The sequence below is a fragment of the Anabrus simplex genome, chromosome 1, assembly GCF_040414725.1.
Source record: "Anabrus simplex isolate iqAnaSimp1 chromosome 1, ASM4041472v1, whole genome shotgun sequence".
Lineage (NCBI taxonomy): Eukaryota > Metazoa > Arthropoda > Insecta > Orthoptera > Tettigoniidae > Anabrus > Anabrus simplex.
In genome coordinates, this window is record NC_090265.1 from 370,861,867 (window position 1) to 370,881,940 (window position 20,074).

At 41.1% G+C, this 20,074-nt stretch overlaps 1 protein-coding gene and 1 pseudogene across 1 annotated transcript in view; both read right to left on the minus strand.

Annotated features, from left to right (window-relative positions):
• Positions 1–1,555: 1,555 nt before the first annotated feature.
• Positions 1,556–20,074, minus strand: part of LOC136856808 (uncharacterized) — a 94,726-nt gene continuing 76,207 nt past the window's right edge. Inside the window, exon 3 of the mRNA XM_067134927.2 lies at positions 1,556–5,655. Coding sequence (XP_066991028.2) covers positions 5,419–5,655 — 237 coding nt within the window. The 3' untranslated portion in view covers positions 1,556–5,418. The remainder of the gene's footprint in view (positions 5,656–20,074) is intronic.
• Positions 7,129–7,247, minus strand: LOC136859392 (5S ribosomal RNA; annotated as a pseudogene).

Consider the following 20,074-nt stretch of genomic DNA (forward strand, 5'->3'; position numbering starts at 1 on the left):
ATAACATCATCCACAAAAAGCCTTATCTGTGATTTCACTTCTTTACTCATCGTTCATATACATAAGAAAACATGCAGGTCCAATAATACTGCCTTGCCGGACCCCCCTGTCATGGTGCTGGAATAGGAAGACGGGCTTCATGACGGGAAGGTCAAGCTGTTGGCTATTTATACTGAATAATGTTCCTTCTTCTTTATCTGTTTACCCTCCAGGATCGGTTTTTCCCTCGGACTCAGCGAGGGATCCCACCTCTACCGCCTCAAGGGCAGTGTCCTGGAGCTTCAGACCCTGGGTAGGGGAATACAACTGGGGAGGATGACCAGTACCTCGACCAGGCAGCCTCACCTGTTATGCTGAACAGGGGCCTTGCGGGGGATGGGAAGATTGGAAGAGATAGACAAGGAAGAGGGAAGGAAGCGGATGTGCTTTAAGTTAGGTACCATACCGGCATTTGTCTGGAGGAGAAGTGGAAAACCACGGAAAACCACTTCCAGGATGGCTGAGGTGGGAATCGAACCCACCTCTACTCAGTTGACTTCCCGAGGCTGAGTGGGCCCCGTTCCAGCCCTCGTACCACTTTTTCAAATTTCGTGGCACAGCCGGGAATCGAACCGGGCCTCCGGGGGTGGCAGGAATAGTGCTCCTAATACCTCATTACGTCGCTGCCATGCAGTGGTCTGCACTGAGACGAAGCACCGCTTTACTAACCCAAAACAGCATTCAAATTAGTTTAAAATATCCCTTAAATTGAGGTAATGATCGCCATTTCTGTCTTGTAACATTGCTCTGGTTTCTTCTCGTCCGTGAGTAAAATCGCAACTAGGCACGGAGTCTACCGACGCCGTCAGGCGACTCCCTGTTCGTAATCATTCGCGTAAGTTCATGGTTGTTCGTTGGGTAGCAGATTCTGCGGAATACCCTGTTTATATGTGCACCAGAAAACACAATATATTACACGCGCAACTTTTAGTAATACTTCTTTGAACGGACTTGAACAAGGAGGGAGCACTCCCGGTTCCGGTAATACTGCAACTGAATAGAAATGAAATCTGAATTGAATCGATAGTATGATCGATCGATATGATTTTCTAGACCTTCATTATCTTAAGCCAACAACTGTGTCACACACACATTATATAACATTTCTCGATGCGAATCTTGTTCCTAGCATGAATTCTATAGTTTGGCTTTGCTATGTAAACAAGATCAGTACTCGTACGTAAAGTGTACGCCAGATGTCTCACGGCGATGCATAAGCGATTCATAGTTTGTGTTTCAAAGATTGCCAATACGAATCTCGAAGATTGCCGAGGTCTACCGATTCAGCACTAGAGAGCCCAGGTATCACTAAAAGTTGCGCGAGTAATACAAGGTTTTTATTCTTAAGTTCTTCAGTGACCCTGTTGTTTCCTCCGCTTCGACAACTAAATGGAATGATCTAACTTTATATCCTATTAATTTTATTTATGTCGAAATCCATCCCTTCTTGTCGATGTTGATTAAAACAGCTAGTTTATAATTTGCATCACCTTTCAAATAAAAGAAATTATGTTTGTATAAATTTATTAAATAATTCATTTCTATATCTGAACATTTACATGAAACATAGGTTTGTTTTTAAGAAACGTACAAAATAGAAATCCGTACAAATACATAACATAGAGTACAATTAAAAACATGAACAGTAATTCGTTCCAACAAAATTCTAAAGCTAATAATTAAGTTCTATTTTACAACTAAAGTATAAATTATGATACTTTTTACAATATGCAAGGACTAGGAGTGGGAAGGAAGCGGCCGTGACCTTAAATAGGTACAGCCCCAGCATTTTCCTAGTGTGAACATGGGAAATAACGGAGAAACCATCTTCAGGGCTGCCAACAGTGGGGTTCGAACCCACTATCTCCCGAATACAAACTCACAGCTACGGCCAACTCGCTCGGTAAATTATGACACAATACATGAGAATAAGTGTTCGGAAGAAAACTTTGGGTACAATCTCTACTATATTACAGGAAACTTCACAGAAGGCGAAACATTACCACCATTTCTACATTGGAAAGTTCTTAGTTTATAACACAAAATAATCAGGTACATCAAGGAATTTGTCAGTAATGTTTCCCCCTTCCTAATGAGATTTAAAACAATAAATGTAAAGGAAACTGTAATAATATTTTTTAAATTTCATTTCTTTTCATAGTGGCATTGGATTTAGAACATTAAGTTATCTTTCATTATATGGGGAAAATAGTTTGTTTGCTATGTTATGGTCTGAACATCCAAAACATGATATTAATCGAAATTATGTGATTGTGCCCTTAGGAAAGCTACATTTATAAATAAATTAAACGTTGTTTTAAGTACCTTACGTTACTTTGATAAACTTCAGCATTATTTTTCCTATACTGAGCGATGGCTTGTGCATCCTGGGTGCCCCTTCCCGTCTCATGTTTTAGTAGCTGACAATTTATTTTCTTTCCATATCTATTTAAAGTATATGCATACTTATAGATTAGTCATTATTTAGAGAGAGGTTTCCTAAACATTTTCAGTTAGTCTAAACGTCGGCGTATTCTTTCAGAGTGAAATAAAAAAGGAAAACAAAAATGTATAGGTCTACCTCTTTGGAAAGTGAATATTTTCATTTCTAAACAAAACATTGTATAACATAAAGAGTACTTTACATTATTTAAGATGGAACTTAGATCTATCCAATTACCGACCTCCGTGTCATAAAGAACTCCTGCGGAACAAATTTGTGAACAGTTAAATGAATGACATCATTATTTTTCCAGTAAGGAAATTAACCTCTCACTCAAACCACCGCGTCTCTATGTGTGCACATGCATTTAATTAAGGCTAGAGCTACGAAACGTGCGCTCAGGAGTAAAGTAAAAGCAAAACAAGTCGAGGATGTGACATAGCACAAATATCGAAAGTTATCTTGACCTGAGACTGAATCACTCACATCCCAGCTTTCCCAACTCGGCTGAAGAGGTACACGGAAGAGCAAACGTGCCCGCTTAATTAAGATATAAATTGTGTTTCTAACAGACAACAAAATTTACTCTGAAGAAATTTCTTACTCTAGCATGTCTAGGATATCTCGTTCACTGAATAGTGTGGTTCGATTAGTCCTTTAGTAGTTGTGGTGATATTTAGAGCCAGCAAAAACTTTAAGGATATCCCGTAACTTGAAATGTTAGCCTCTATCCATAGTTTATAATTGCTATATCCGTTAAAAACACTGAAAAAGTAGCATTTGGTTCCACGTACGTAGTTCAAAGACAATCCTGTTTTCTCATATTCAATAATATATCTCCAATTACGTATCAGACAAAACCACTTTCATAGGAGAGCTTTCAGACTGCTCATTCAACACCTACTTTCACAGGGATATAAACATTACATCAACTATACTTCAAGAATGGGACGAATGTTACGTTTTTTTGAAAACGTGACCCAGTTTATACATCTTATTAACGTCCATTCACGAGGTTCGTAAATGCTGCAGCTATAATTAAGCACAACGTTTTATTTGCACATTTCTCACAGCATATTGGTCCAAAATTGGGAACTTAAAAATGGTTTCGGGGCTTAAGGAAACCACACAAAAAACGCTACGAAACTACAAAGTATGTTTAAAAAAGAAAAAAAAAAAGGATAATAGTAAAATTAAAGGAAATGAATGAAATCCTCGTTCGCATGTTATGGAAGTATCTGTCTGTCTGTTAGGTCATCAGCCCAGAGGCTGGTTGGATCCTCAAATAGCACCACCAAAGGTTATGCGGTTATAAGGAAACCACAAAAACCAATGGCAGCACCAAAATGAGGCGTACTAGGCAAGACGAGGAGTGAGGTAGTTTGCCATTGCTTTCCTCACTGGGTCAGAAAGTGCTATTGCAGCACGACTGACCCTATGAGCAACACCTTTCATAACATTCAGATGCACTAGTCATGCTCTGAATGTCATTACTCAGCACCACCCATACCCCAGCAGCTTCCATATTGTCACAGCCATGGATGAGACTGGGACTTCGGTGGAAGCTACACTTTACTCTGGCCTGTGCTAAGAGATGGATACAAAAGTACTGTATCCATCAAGAAATGGCAGCAGGCAAATGGAAGTATATTGTGTAATATTCGTACTTAACTTTATAGTCGTATGAAAAATTAACATGAACATTTCAACTTATATTATCACCTACTGTACATGAAATAATATTTAATAATAAAGCTCTGTTTGTCTGACGACCGTCCCTTGCTCTTCAGAGGTGCCAGACTGCAGCAAGTCGAAGTCTCAAAATAGGTACCGATGTTGTTACACACGGGACTATAGGCGCGTAGAGAAAAGAATCCCCAACTTCCTATACGTATGTTTTTGGGATAGCTTCCTTTAAAGCAATTAATTCAAATGCTAGAGGTATGAACTCACTTCTGATGGTAACACTAATCGATTCTACAATTAAAGCTAAACAGAGAAAATCACCGTTTGATTTTTTAAAGCTTAGCCATCAGCGAGACGCTATGCTGGGCAAGGATCAAAGTATAATGATGCTCCACTGTAAGAGTGGACTAAATTTCAAGGAAATTACTACCCGTGGCACACGAACCAAGATTTCGATTCAGAGACAGTGCATGCTTTAAATATTAATTTTTTAACATCGCACCGACATAGATAGTTCTTATGGCGACGATGGGAAAGGGGGTGGCTAGGAGTGAGAAGGAAGCGGCCGTGGCCTTAATTTAGGTATATCCCCAGCATCTGCCTGGAATGAAAATTGGAAACCACGGAAAACCATCTCCAGGGTTGCCGACAGTGGGGTTTGAACCCACTATCTCCTGAATGCAAACTGGCAGCTACGTGACCCAAACCGCGCAGCCCCTTGCACGGTAAGTGTTAAAGTGTAATAAAATAATTAATAATATTATTTGTTTTTAAGTCCCACTAACTACTTTTACGGTTTTTGGAGACGCCGAGGTGCCGAAATGTAGTTCCTCAGGAGTTATTTTACACGTCAGTGAATCTACTGACACGAAGCTGACTTATTTGAGCACCTTCAAATACCACCGGATAGAGCCAGGATCGAACCTGCCAATTTGGAGTCAGAGGGCCAGCGCCTCAACCGTCTGAGCCTGTAGGAATGTTGTAAGAAAATATTTCCATATTACTTCTCGTATTCCAGCGTACATTTTCTTTTCCATTGTTTCATGTCATTATGTCGATACAAAAATTAGCAGTCATAAATAACTGGGCCAGCATGGTTAGAGTTCATTTACAGGATATCCCGTTACAAAATGGACTGCACTATATATGCACAAATATACAATTATATTTATCAGAGTACTGAGATCGCTCTCCCAAAATCACAATTATTTGTTATATTCCATGATAAGTGAGCTCGGAGTGGTTGATGCTCAATGTTTGCCAGCCCGGCGCTTCCTCCGACCAGATATCAGGTCAAGGGCAAAGTTTTTGTCCACTGTTGGTAAGTTGGCTGGGGGTGGAAATCCTGTCTTAAACTCTTTGGGATTTACGATTGCATGTGTGGACTGGATGCAGTCTGGTATCCTGCTGGTCCGTTGGACATTGAACTTGCTCTGGTTGTTGCAGGGTCCTTGAGAACCGAGCTGATAACATTTTCTATCTCCAATCTGCAACAGAAACGAAACACCATTACACACTTTCATCAGATATTTTCATTGTGGTTGGGAATCAATTCGTTGTATTTGCGATGTGAGAGAGAAATCAGGGCCTTTCTATGGACAACTTGCTACACAATATACAATGAAAAAATATATAATTATTTCGTTGGAGTATGGGTACAAACATATTTTTAATGCTATTTGTTCGGGGCGTCGACCTAGAAAGATCTTTTGCCCCTACTTGTACCATATGTGAGGAACCTGCGTGTATTTCGTAAATGGTGGAAGTGTAAAGTGTTGAATGTGAGGAAAGGAAAGTTATGGACGACACGAACACCCAGTCCCCAGATATTAATCATTTACAATTAAAAACCCCTGACCCGGTCGGGAATCGAACTCGGAGCCGCCGGATGACAGGCGGACGTGTGCCCCCTACACCGCGGGACTGGACATGGGTACAAACATAACATGCCTTTCTGTTTCCATTATGGAAGTCTCAGTGAATGAACTAGGCGTCTCCATACCCCATGGCGGACACCACTCCGAAAAGATAAAGATGATGATGATGATGATGATGATGATTGTTTAAAGGGGCCTAACATATAGGTAATAGGACTCAACTCCTCAAAGGACGGTGACAATCCTCTCTATATTTGGCGACAGTGATGTGTTACCAGCCAGCACCCATGAATGAATTTCACCTTTATTCCATGACTTGCCCTCCACTGGTAGAATTTGCGACGATATGGTGGAAACAGTACGATGCGGTGACGGTAGCGAAGCTGACGATAGACGCAACAGAGCCAAAACCATCATCTCCCGTGTACACCTGTTTTGTCTCAGTGTACGCATCCCGTAACACTTTTACAACCACGTCTTTTCTTCGAAGTGAAGTACTTCCCAGACATGGCCCTTGCACATTCTGTCTTCTATTCCTTCCAAGATGACCGTCTTGATATTCGTTAAAAGTATTTCAAATACACTCCGATTGCAAATAAAAATATTCTTTCCTAAGTTTTTGTTATTATAAACTAGGAGTAATTCTTTCCATAAATGTAGGGTTAACCATCTTCCTAGTCCTTCTCCGCTCCTATTACTAATACGACCGGTTCCGTTAATCTCCTATGTACACTATCGCTCTCCATTCGACTCATACGAAAATGGAAACCTACAACCTGTTTTCCAGGCATTGACCGGGTCAGGGATGTAATGAATGAAGCAGATATAGGCTGTTAGTACGATGGGGTCGCCACTCCCAAAGTGATTTATTAATGATTGATAGATGCTATGAAATGAGAATGGAGAGTGTTGCTGGAATGAAAGATGACAGCGAAAACTGGAGTACCCGGAGAAAAACCTGTCCCGCCTCCGCTTTGTCCAGCACAAATCTCACATGGTGTGATCGGGATTTGAACCACGGTATCCAGCGGTGATAGGCCGACGCGCTGCCGTCTGAGCCACGGAGGCTCTAAAAGGGAATTGAGCCAACGGCACGTGGTGTTCCCAAGCGGTCACCCATCCAAGTACTGACCACGGCCAATGTTACTTAACTACGGTGATGGGATGAGAACCGGTGTATTCAACATGGTATGGCCGATCCAATCATATTAGGAAATTGATATGCACAGCTTCATTCAACAAAGTTATTCCAAAATTTAACCTTTTCTTCACATAGGAGCTGCTTTTTATTTTACAATTTGCTTTACGTCACACAGACACAGATAGGTCTTATGGCGACGATGGGATAGGAAAGGCCTAGGAGTGCGAAGGAAGCGGCCGTAGCCTTAATTAAGGCACAGCCCCAACATTTGCCTGGTGTGAAAATGGGAAACGACGGAAAACCATCTTCAGGACTGCCAACAGTGGGATTCGAAACCAGTCTCCCGGACGCAATCTCACAGCTGCGCACCCCTAACCGCACGGCCAACTCGCCCGGTAGGAACTGCTTAACTGAGGCAGTAATGGCGTACTCGGTTCACCCGGATGGACATGTCTTCAATTCCCCGTCAGCAAGTCGAAAAATTTAGAAATGAGATTTTCACTTCTGGAGAGGTATATGGCCCTGAGATTTATTTAACTTCTGCCAAAAATGAGTAGGCCTACCATGATCCTTGGCAACAAAGACGGCCGAGCGTAGGGCTACCGCTATATCCCTGCAAGCGCCGAGGTTACGGTTAGAGGAAGCCTTTAGCTTCCACTCCTCCAAGTACATTCATAGTCCGTACAGAGATGACTTTGCTTTGCGAATATCCCCCTTACAGTTCCCACCAGCAATAACTTTCACTATCTCATGTGAGTAATAGTTAGCCATCATCATCAATAAGATATCCGAAGGCTCTACTTTCTTTTCTCTATGGAGACATCTGCCTCTGGACTAAGCAATGTGAGGATAATTTAGTATCCAACTCACTTCCTTGTAAAATGCCATTCATTGCAATATTTTCTTACACCTTGATTTGGTTCTTCTACATACACAGTTAAAGTACTTGAACTGATCCATCCGTCCATTCATCCATCAGCAAAGTCGTCTCTATGTCCGCCATGGAGACCGCTGGTTAAAGTAAGAGTTTCCACATTGCGTAATCTTGGCACTAATTGTACGTGGGACAGCACTGCCCCCGGCCAACTTTCACCCCAGGATGCTCAGAGAGGTATTACGCCAACAATGGGATAGGACAGTGTTAAGGCTGGGAATAAGGCGACCATGGCTTTGCCTTAATTAAAGTACGACAAACCCACCATCTGCACTATTTTCTTTTTGAAATATATTCTGTTATCGACTACAAGTTTTCTTTTTCGGGCATTTTCTACTTTAACAACCCTTCAATTGCTTTACAGAAGATCTGAACAGACGTCAGAGATACATAATTTTGTTTTGAAGAGTTCATTAACGTCCGCCTCTGTGGTGTAGTGGTTAGTGTGATTAGCTGCCACTCCCGGAGGCGCGGGTTCTATTCCCGGCTCTGCCATCTTGGATGTGGTTTTCCGTGGTTTCCCACTTCTCCTCCAGGCAAATGCCGGGATGGTACCTAACTTAAGGCCACGGCCGCTTCCTTCCCTCTCCCTTGTCTATCCCTTCCAATATTTCATCCCCCAGGAAGACCCCTGTTCAGCATAGCAGGTGATGCCGCTTGGGCGAGGTACTGGTCATCCTCCCCAATTGTATCCCCAACCCAGAGTCTGAAGTTGCAGGACACTGCCCTTGTGACGGTAGAGGTGGGATCCCTCACTGAATCCGAGGGAAAAACCGACCCTGGAGGGTAAACAGATAAAGAAGAAGAAGAAGAAGAAGAAGAAGAGTTCATTAACGTGCTAGTAAATCTACTTGACACAGGTAGGCCTCTCTTGCATTTAAGAACTGCTAAATGTCAAAAATAATTGCACCAAAATCAATCCCGCAACCATGAGCATGGAATCTGAGTGGCTACACTATGCACCTAGGCTTGTTTCAGCGAGGGAATGCTTCATCAGTTACGATTAGGTTTGAGGTTTGAACCAAGATCTTGTTTTGAACAGGGTTACTGGGGGGGGAACCCCACCCACCCATAGAATTTTTCCAAAAAGAAAATAAACAGAAACTGGCAATAAACTAAATAAACATACAGAGGCATAATTATTGCAGAACCAACATATCTGTAATTTGAGCACATTCAAATGTCGCCGGACTGGGCCAGGATCGAACCTGCCATGCTGGGGTCAGAAGCCCAGCGCCTCAACCGTCTGAGCACTATGCACTATCAAGTGATTCCTCGAGACCGAGACTCTTGATAACCAGGCCAGACCAGGAAGACCACGCTCTGTCAGGACTCCAGAACATGTGAAAGCAGTGCGGAGACAATCAATCATGGCTCGTGAGCTAAATATCTCGAACAAACCATGTCCTGTTTGTTAGGTAGTGACTTTGGGTTGAAAGCCTACCGGCGAAGCAAGGGACACTTTCTCACAACCCAGCTGAAGTTGCAGGTGAAGCTAAAATCAAAATGCCTCCTGTAGAGGTACGCTCGAGATGGGCACAGGAGAAAACCTTTTACAGATGAAAAATTTCACTGTTGAAAAATCTCTTAGTGCCCAAAATGACGAGGTGTATGCCTTATCATCTCGAGAAGCCCGTGCAAGAGCTCCGAGGATCAGTAATGATTTGGCATCACTGAGCTAAATTTCTGCGAGCAAGGGACGAAAACTTCAGCGAAGGTCTACGAAGAGACAGTGTTGGTGCCAGTAATACATCCCTTAAGCAACACACTCTTTAAAAATCAAGAATGGAGTTTCCAGCAAGATTCAGCACCAGCATACAAAGCCAAGACCACCCAGGAGTGGCTTCGAGCCAATGTTGCTGACTTTATATCTCCAGATGATTGGCCTTCCTCCAGCCCCGACCTCAAGCCCTTGGATTCCAGACTGTGGTCTGTACTTGAGGAGATGGCCTGCAGAAAGAGACACCCTTGTACCGACAGCCTGAAGTGCTCCCTGGTAAAAGCAGTGGCGGATTTCCCGTTGGAGATGGAGACCGTGCGTGCTGGCACAGATGACTGGCCTGAGATACTTGCCACCTGTGTGAAGGCAAACGGCGAGCATTTTGAGAAATGACTGATGCTATGCGTTCACAAGAGGTGTAGTATAACTATGTACAAGGAGAGTATCTTCAACTGTATAAAATATTTATATTTTCTTTAAAATTCTTGTTACACTATTTATGACACGACTAGGTATATAGACCTTGACTGTTGTGAGAGCGCCCAGCACACTCTGGTGACGTCAACGTGAAACTGATTCCTCGCATGCGACATTGAGTGCGGCCTCGGAGTCGTAGGAACCGATTCTCGCGATTCCAGGCGTCATACGCGCACATCATTACCGGCACACGCCTTCGTGCCGACTAGGAGGTCCCCGGCGAGACTCGCTCATCCCTTCCAGGAAATACCGTAGGGGGCTTCCAGAGGGCTGACAGTCGCATGAGTGCGTGGTAATAATAATGGAAATATCGTGTATACCAGTGGTTTCGTAGGTGTAGGTCTGTCATAAATATTATGTACCTGAAGTTCCCTGCCCCCTGTTTAAGAGTGAAGGGATTCGGAAAATTGCCGATCAGTTCGTAAATTTATTTAAATGACGTTCTACCTTCGTCATTAAGTTTACTGCTGTGTTTAGCACATGGTCACCTATAAGTGTGCACGTTTTGTTTTGTTTTGCTAGGGCTTTACGTCGCACCGACACAGATAGGTCTTATGGCGACGATGAGATAGAAAAGGCATAGGAGTTGGAAGGAAGCGGCCGCGGCCTTAATTAAGGTACAGCCCCAGCATTTTCCTGGTGTGAAAATGGGAAACCGCGGAAAACCATTTTCAGGGCTGCCGATAGTGGGATTCGAACCTACTATCTCCCGGATGCAAGCTCACAGCCGCGCGCCTCTACGCGCACGGCCAACTCGCCCGGTAAGTGTGCACGTTAGATGCCATCTAAATCATATTTAGGTCTACAGAACTTGTACATAAAATGTGAGACACTTATTTGGAACTTTAGGTAACAGTAAGTTGCCGTATCTTTCGTGAAATAGCAATAACATACAATAATTTTCACTCCATAACGAACGAAACTCATTGGAGAAACACAGCCTAAAAATACTGTAGCTAGGGGAGTATATACATCGGTGACCCATTTAGCCCCCTCGCTCGGAACAGGTGACCAGAGAAGGCTGTGTTCTTTTCGCTTACCCTGGCACTTAGTGAGAACAAACAACTGTATGCTTGCTAGGCAAGACACTACATAGATCCGCTGCGTGCGCCTTTCAGTAATAGTCTACCATATAAGTAATTGTCTGCAGTACCAGTATATTAGAATAAAATACGGTATATACGGTCATTTCAGCGGGTCAGGAATGGAATGAATGAAGCTCCATCTAGTGGCGAGGATAGGAATTGTGCCGGCTGCCGAAGCCCGTCGCACTCCTCTGGGGCAATGATTAATGCCTGACAGATGAAATGATATTGGAGAGGGTTGCTGGAATGAAACTTGACAGGGAAATGCGGAGTACCCGGAGGAAAACCTGTCCCGCCTCCGCTTTGTCCAGCACAAATCTCACATGCAGTGACCAGGATTTGAACCACGGAACCCAGCGGTGAGAGGCCGGCGTGCTGCCACCTGAACCACAGAAGCTTAAAATACGGTACCGGTATATATACAGTATTTTTAAATCCTGAGAACATTCTTGGGAAAGTTCAACTTACCCTGTCTATTCTCAGGGTGTGCTACTGTGTTTGTATGTATCTGTATGTATGTTCTAGGGATGTAAATAAAAACATTCTGTCATTTACCCATTAACATTTCGAGAGCGAATTCTCAAACAAGGAGGTATCTGGACTGTTTCATGTTTTAAATAAACACGAAAAAACGAGAATGGGGATTCTGATTACATCAATATTTTTGTCGTTCATAGTTCTCGCTATAAATTCGGAGGAAACAGATGTGTAGATAGACAAACGTGACCTGTCGTGACGTGTGTAACATGTGCTGACCAGCCTAATCTCGAGAAGATTATATCGTGCTAATGGAAACCACTCGGTTTTCACCGACAATTTTATCGGCGACATAATGAGGGCGCTTCCGAAGTTAAAACAAGAAACTTCACCACGAAATCGTAATGGATCAAAGTTACCAGGAGAGCTTTGCGAAGAGTAGACTGTTAGCCGTCTGAAAGGAGATTATCGTTACACCAGGTAGGAGAAAGTTTTCAGCAAATTATGGTAACATAAATTGTACAACTTAACGAGAGTAGATCTATTATTGGATTACGTTCTTTGATTCCTACGGTAGTATTCTGTATTGGTGCCGTGTCATTCCTTCGGAAGCTTAATAATCTGCCTCGGTGAAATCAGTGGTAGTGTGCCCAATTTCTGACTCCAAGTTCGTAGGTTCGAACCCAGCTGAATTAGTATACTTTTAAAGGACAGTTAAAAATCGTGGAACTTCACCATAGTTGTTGGGATGATAAAGATCTTTAGTGGCGCACTTACTTTCATACGACAAAGTTAAATTAACTCAGACGTAGAAAACGTCCAGCATAATTCTACTTTCGTCGAAAGTCAACACTACAATCGAAATGTCTACATTGGTAACCAGGCATCATGGATAGCACCACTTCAGATGGTCTGCAACTCTGTAGCTGAGATATTATTATTATTATTATTATTATTATTATTATTATTATTATTATTATTATTATTATTATTATTATTATTATTATTATTATTTTCGTTTCAGCCATCTATGGGCTACGATTACGCAACTTCATTGCTTTCTCAAGTTCTTTCTCCTTCCTCTTTCGCTAGTATTCCTTCATCCGTTGACTTGCTCGTGCTCGTTCTTCTGCCGACAGTACTCTATTCTTCCTCGTTTTCTCATCAGTTAGGTCCTTCACCTCCGCAACTCTCTGCCTGAAGATTTTTCTGTTTGTTATATCTTCTGCCGTGATCCCACATTTTTCTAAATCTCGGTGGACTTCTTTTACCCATGGGACTTGTGTCTTCCTGTTCTCCTGCAAGGTGAGGATCCTGTTGGAGAGTCTCTCCGATCCCATCCTTTTAATATGTCCGTAGGACGTCAATCTCCTCTATTTCATTGTGGTGGTGATGTTTTCAAATTGTTGGTATAGTTCTCGGTTTGGTCTCATGCGAAACGTATTGTCTGATTATTATTATTATTATTATTATTATTATTATTATTATTATTATTATTATTATTATCATTATTATTATTATCATCATCATCATCATCTATATATTTAAAACGCTACGCTGATTTTTGTTACATCCAGTTTGAATAATAATAATAATAATAATAATAATAATAATAATAATAATAATAATAATAATAATAATAATAATAATAATAATAATAATAATGTTATTTGCTTTACGTCCTACTAACTACTTTTACGGCTTTCGGAGACGCCGAGGTAGTGGAATTTTGTCCCGCAGGAGTTCTTTTACGTGCCAGTAAATCTACCTACACGAGGCTGACGTATTTGAGCACTTCCAAATACCACCGAACTGAGCCAGGATCGGACCTGCCAAGTTGAGGCCAGAAGGCCAGTGCTTTCTGACGAAAGCTCTTGGCCTGTAGATCTGCAGTGTGTCTTTAAAAACACAACACATTCTTGCCGTATTTTTTTAAAAATTATTATTGAAAATGTAGCATACTGATTGGCTATTGTGCTCGCCAACCCTTCAAGCCCGCCTGAACCTTGAGAGCGCTGAGCAACAGGCACGATAGGGGAGGTGGAAGGGAAGTAGGCACGCATGAGCAGTCAGTATCTTACTGGTCAGCTGTACTTAATGCTGGACAAAACAGTTAATATTAGACAACGGTTGTCACCGAAACATTAGCGTTTTATAAAACTGTTGCAAAATAACGCACTCCTATCGATATGGATAGAAATGAGGTAGTGCGTCAATTTTGGTCAATAGTGGCAACGTCTCACGACTTTCCCTGTACCGGCCAGCCAGTGATCCATATTATTCTATCCTTTACAAACTGATGTAAAAGAAGTGAATCAATTTACTCATTTCACAGTCATACAGCATAACTAATGGATATATAAAGATTGCAATGCAACCAAAAACACAATTTTCCAACCACCCTGAGCCATAAAAAAACTGTCTTATAAAATTGATAACATCTTTTCTTCCATAGAAATATAACGTTCTGAAATTTATAAACAACGTATAAAACATTCCATTGTATAACGTGTTAAAATTCGGATTTGGTCAGATAACGTGTTTTCGGAGACGCAGATGTGCCGGAATTATTTCTCGCAGGAGTTATTTAACGTGCCAGTAATCCAACGACATGAGGCTGATGTATTTGAACACCTTCAAATACCACCGAACTGAGCTAGGATCGAACCTGCTAAGTTGGGCTCAGAAGACCAGCATGCCACCGTCCGAACCGTTCTAAGTGTGTCTTTGTCAATATAGAGAGGGATTTGAAGTCGTAGGTTTTCGTATTAGTTTTAAATGACAAATCTTACGGCATCTAAACATCCATTAGTTCTGTATTTTATGACTGAGTGGAGTGTAATCAGAATAGCAAACAAGATTAACTAAAAAAAAAAAAAAAAAACTCAGCTAATTGTACCCTGAAACACTCAAGCCACTGAATCTAGCGTAGAACTGTATTCTCGCCCTCAGTGACGTAAGGTGCATCAGCCAATAGCAGCGCAGATCTCTGGAATGGCCTACCTGACTTGCGAGTTGTTCTGTTACATCGGAAAATTCCTGTTTCTAGGAGTGCAATGATTGCCAACGATGGTTTTATATAGGTACCGGTTATGAAACTGTGAAGGTGAAGAAAGCAACAGCAGAGTGGCACTGCAACTGCAAACTGTTATTCCTTGCGATGGTTTCATTCAATAACGGTTGTGTTCCCAAAGCGGTTTCGATAAAACGGTTGCGTTGTATCTGTTCCAGCTCTAGCTGTACTTCGTGGACAGGAATATCCGCTGTTTTGCTGCCCAGATGTTGCACATTACATTCAAAATTCCCCTATATTTAAATAATTCGGTTTTCTGGTTTAAAATTAAATTCCAAAGCAGCTGGCGATATTCGATTAGCTCGGCTCAATACGGAATACAGCCCCAATGGCAAACAGTCATTCATTAATGTGTGTGAATCGTCTTTTATATAGGCTATATCATATGTAACGACATTCCACTCCTTCTGGTGGGAAAATTCTTGGGAGAGATTTCATTATTTCGTCTGTTTTGCCACATGCTTATCTCCAAACAATTATTTATTTATAACTGTATTAAATAATCTTGGACCTTGTTCAAAATACACCACTTAAATTACGTAAAAAATATGCGGGCCAAATCACAAACGATTTTTTTTTGCAATAAAACGGTAACTGTGACTGTGACGCAGATCAAATGTTATTGAATTACCAGCCAGAATTTTAGCATTAAAAATTTAAGTTTATAGCAAAACCTTCACTTCTGCGAAATATATTTTATATGTCAAACTCCACGTTTCAGTGAAAAGGCACTTACACATTTAGGAGGAGATTATTTTGGAGGAGGAGGGGGGGTGAGAAAACGTCTTCCCCCAAGTCAGCGTCCGTCTGTCCGTCCGTCCGTCCGTCCATCAATCCATCCATGATTCCTGTTTTTTTTTTTTTTTTTTTTTTTACACTGGATAGGATAAATAATATCCTACGCATGGTTCAGTTTAAATTTTGTCTGTATGTTACAGCATCACAGGAACATGAATGCGTGGATTTTTATGAATATAAGGGAGAGTTGGATCCAGTGCTGGATTAAGGTGTTTGGGGGCCCTGGGCTATTTAAAAATGTTGGGCCCCTTCTTCGTAACATCACGTAAGACTAGCATACTGAAGTCGTTATAGAACTAATTCCACTTAAATTGATGAATAGGGAAGTGTTGAAATAGACTATCATTTTTCTCTATTTTTCATGTTAATATTCATAATGCCAAAACATATTTTACATTTGTCTCATCATCACTATCAAATCGACATACAAAACAGAACTTACGTTGTTTGGCACCACTAGGATATTTTCTATCCATTTTACAAAAACATTACAGTTGTAACTTACGAATGGTTCAATAATCAGAGGTGAACTGGAAGTTCTCTTCCTGATGCAAAGATATAGTATAGCATCCGCATTCCACCGTGCTCCGTGCTTCCCCTGTCCCCTCCCGCTCACTGCATAGACCTCTTCACCCCCTTTCCCCTCTGCCCGTACTCGCAAGCTGCCAAATTTAAATTTTCATCAACAATAACCTTTACAATAATTACAGTGCGTAAGCAGCGAGGATTCGTGTCTCCGGACAGTAATTTATTCTAGCGGTGATGAAATATTAACGCGGACAGCTGATAAGAAGGAAGGAAGAGTGCGTGTTCGATATTTTGCGAGCGTAAATATTCATATACATGCACGGAGGTGGAGCAGCAGGCCTTTTTATACAATTTTAGGTTCGGCCAAGGGCCGGGGCCCCTTGGCACGCGGGGCCCTGGGCTGCAGCCCCTTTAGCCCCCCTCTTAATCCGGCCCTGGTTGGATCTTAGCTAAAATTCGTTCAAACTAATTTAGCTGGAGATTAGTACCTTACGTCCCTGCGTTCTTTGTTCCTAAAATATTATCTTTATCTATCTATCTATCTATCTATCTATCTATCTATCTATCTATCTATCTATCTATCTATCTATCCATCTATATGACCTTAAATTAAAGTATCTCTTAGTTTTGTTTTAGAGGAAAATGGTTCATGACAAAAACATATATGAATATTATTTACAAACATGTTTTCCGCTATACATTATACCGATAAACATTTTAAAAGTGCCAGTCGTGAGAAGTGTTAAGCCCAAGAGCCGATAAGTAACTCAATTGGAAGTTCCTATGGAAATCATCCTGTCAACGTTGAAAGGCTTTGTTCATCTGTCTGTAATCTACTTTTTGAATATTAACCTGATACTTGGTTTTTATACCAGAAGGAAGAGAAAAACATTATGAAACTGTGAAGGGCCACATAAAACCAGGGAGTGAGAACAGCTAGTATATTATAAACTAGCTGTCTTCCTCAAGCGATGTTGACGAGTATGGATAGTGTGTCCATAAATTATTGCTTAAGCTGGAACAGATCATAGGTACTTCCTTTCTAGAATTCAAAGCTATTAACTGCTTTTTAAAAAGAAAACCCTTGCATTGTTGTTGATGTTTGGATCATGAATCGATAGACTAGTTAGATGCAGCTTCCATGACACCCTATCCTGTGGTAACTTTTTTATTTCTATGTAATGACTACATCCTACATCTATTCTAATCTATTCGCCATGCCTTGATATACCCCTACAATACTTTCTCAAAAGCTACCTTAACAATAGCTGGGTGTGTCAATATATGTCCTATAAATTTATCTTCTGCTCAAATTTCACCAAATCGTTCTCCTTTCACCAGATCAATTCAGCACGTCTTCATTTGTGATCCACCATCTCCCCTTCAACATTCTCCTGTAACACCACATTTCAGAAGCTTCAATTTTCTTTCTTTCTTTCTTTCTTTCTGTGCTAGTTATTTCCATGTTTTACTTCCCTACAATGTCATGCTGCACACAAATATCTTTCAAACTTGCATATCATTGACTGATATGAGCACATGTATTTTCCTTGCTGGCGCTAGTCTATCTTATATGTTACGTCCTCTTTATTTCTTCCATTTTCAGTTATTTACTGCCCAAGTATCCGAAGTAACGAAGTACCACCTGACTTCCAAGATTGTCCATACCATTCAGGAATTTCTTCAGATCCTCTGAAGATACCGATAGCATAACAATATCATCGGCAAGTCTCAGAGTTTTGATTCCTGTTCTTTGACCTGTGATTCCTTCTTCAAATTCTTCTTTGATATCCTTTACTAAAACACTGGGAAGGATAGGGGGGACAAACTGCAACCTTGCCTCACTCTTTTCTGGATAGTGACTTCCTTAACTCTCTATATAAAAGGCTAACTCCGACTGGCTCTAATCAGCGCCCAGCCAAAACTACTGGACATAAAGAAATGCAATTCTGCGAATACATTTATATCACTAAGCGAGGATTTTTGGATATTCCCTAGCTAAGGGGGTGAAAAGGGGGTGTGAACTGTTTAAATGAGTACATCTGTATCTCAAAAAATTAACAGTTTACAGAATTGGTATTTGGAATCTACTTTATAATGAAAAAATGAAATGAAATGTATGGCTTTTAGTGCCGGGATATCCCAGGACGGATTCGGCTCGACAGGTGCAGGCCTTTCTATTTGACTCCCGTAGGCGACCTGTGCGTCGTGATGAGGATGAAATGATGATGAAGACAACACATACACCCAGCCCCCGCGCCGTAGGAATTAACCAATTAAGGTTAAAATCCCCGACCCGGACGGGAACCGAACCCGGGACCCTCTGAACCGAAGGCCAGTACGCTGACCGTTCAGCCAATGAGTCGGACACTTTAAGAATGAAGAGACACGAATTTTTGTGTTCGGAAAATCCTGTTAAGGGGGATGAAAAAGGTGAAAAAATGGTGTCGATACTTATATCTCAAAAACTGAAGATGTTGCTGTCATGGAAATAGGAATTTTGAATCTCCTTTAAAAATAAAGGAATACTTATTTTTTGTTTTTGGAAAATCTATTTAAGGGGTACTGAACAGGAGCAATCCGTTTATCCATATAACGTACCGTTTAGCAGCGGTTATTCTGTAAATGAATATTGTAAAAATGCATATACTTTCGTTTGTCGATCTATATATATTCAATTAAGTTGATTAATAGCGATCTAGAGGGGGGTGGGGTTTCTGTCATTATAATTAATATTTTACAAATTGATACTGAGTGTCAACAGGAGGGCGTCAGCTTTTGTAATCAATACTCCCCACATCGACTTTGACTGGCAATAAGAATGGGGTCCTTCTCCAACTCCTGTGTAATTAGCATTGATAAGGAGGGCCTACATGAATAATCCCCTTCTCTATTTGACTGGCAGAAGGCAAGAGAGCATGCAATCTTCTACAAAACTCCCCTACTGATTGTGTCTGGAAGTAGGAAAGGGGCCTACCATTGTAACGAAAACTCCCTAAATCGATTATGACCGCATAGTAGACAAGGGAGGCCATCTGTTAAAATGAAAACTTCCCAGCTCGATTGTGAATGACAATAGGCAAGTGAGTCTGCTGTTATCATCACAACTCCACAACTCGCACTTTACATTGGAAACAACATATGGGGACCTCCCCATGCTGTTTCTTGGATAACGCTACGAGACGTGCAATTAAAAAAAAAAGCTTTATTCACTGCGTGTACAGTAATTTACTTCGATATCCGTATACAATGTAGAATAGCGTAGGGAAGCGCGGGTACATTTGCTAAACTATATACTGTATATAAAGTAATTTGTCCTAACTGACTGACTGACTGACTGATCATCGCCGAGCCAAAACTACTAGACATAAAGAAACAAAATTTTGGGGATACATTCATATTACAACGCAGGTGCTCATTAAGGGAGTATTTTTCGATATTCCGACGCTAAAGGGGTGAAAAAGGGGGGGGGGTTGAATATTTAAAATGAGTGCATCTATATCTTGAAAACTGAGCAGTTTAAAGACGTGAACATTGGTATTTGAAACCTGGTTTAAAAATAAAGAAACACGTATTTTTTGTATTCGGAAAATGTTGTTAAGGGGATGAAAAAAAGTGAAAAGGTGATTGAATGCCTTTTATGTTGATACTTATATCTCAAACTGAAGATGTTACAGTCATGTAAATTGGAATTTGGAATCTCCTTTAAAAATAAAGAAACACGTATTTTTTTGTTTTTGGAAAATCTACTTACGGGGTGGTGAACAGGAGTGATGATGTTTATGATTATTGTTGT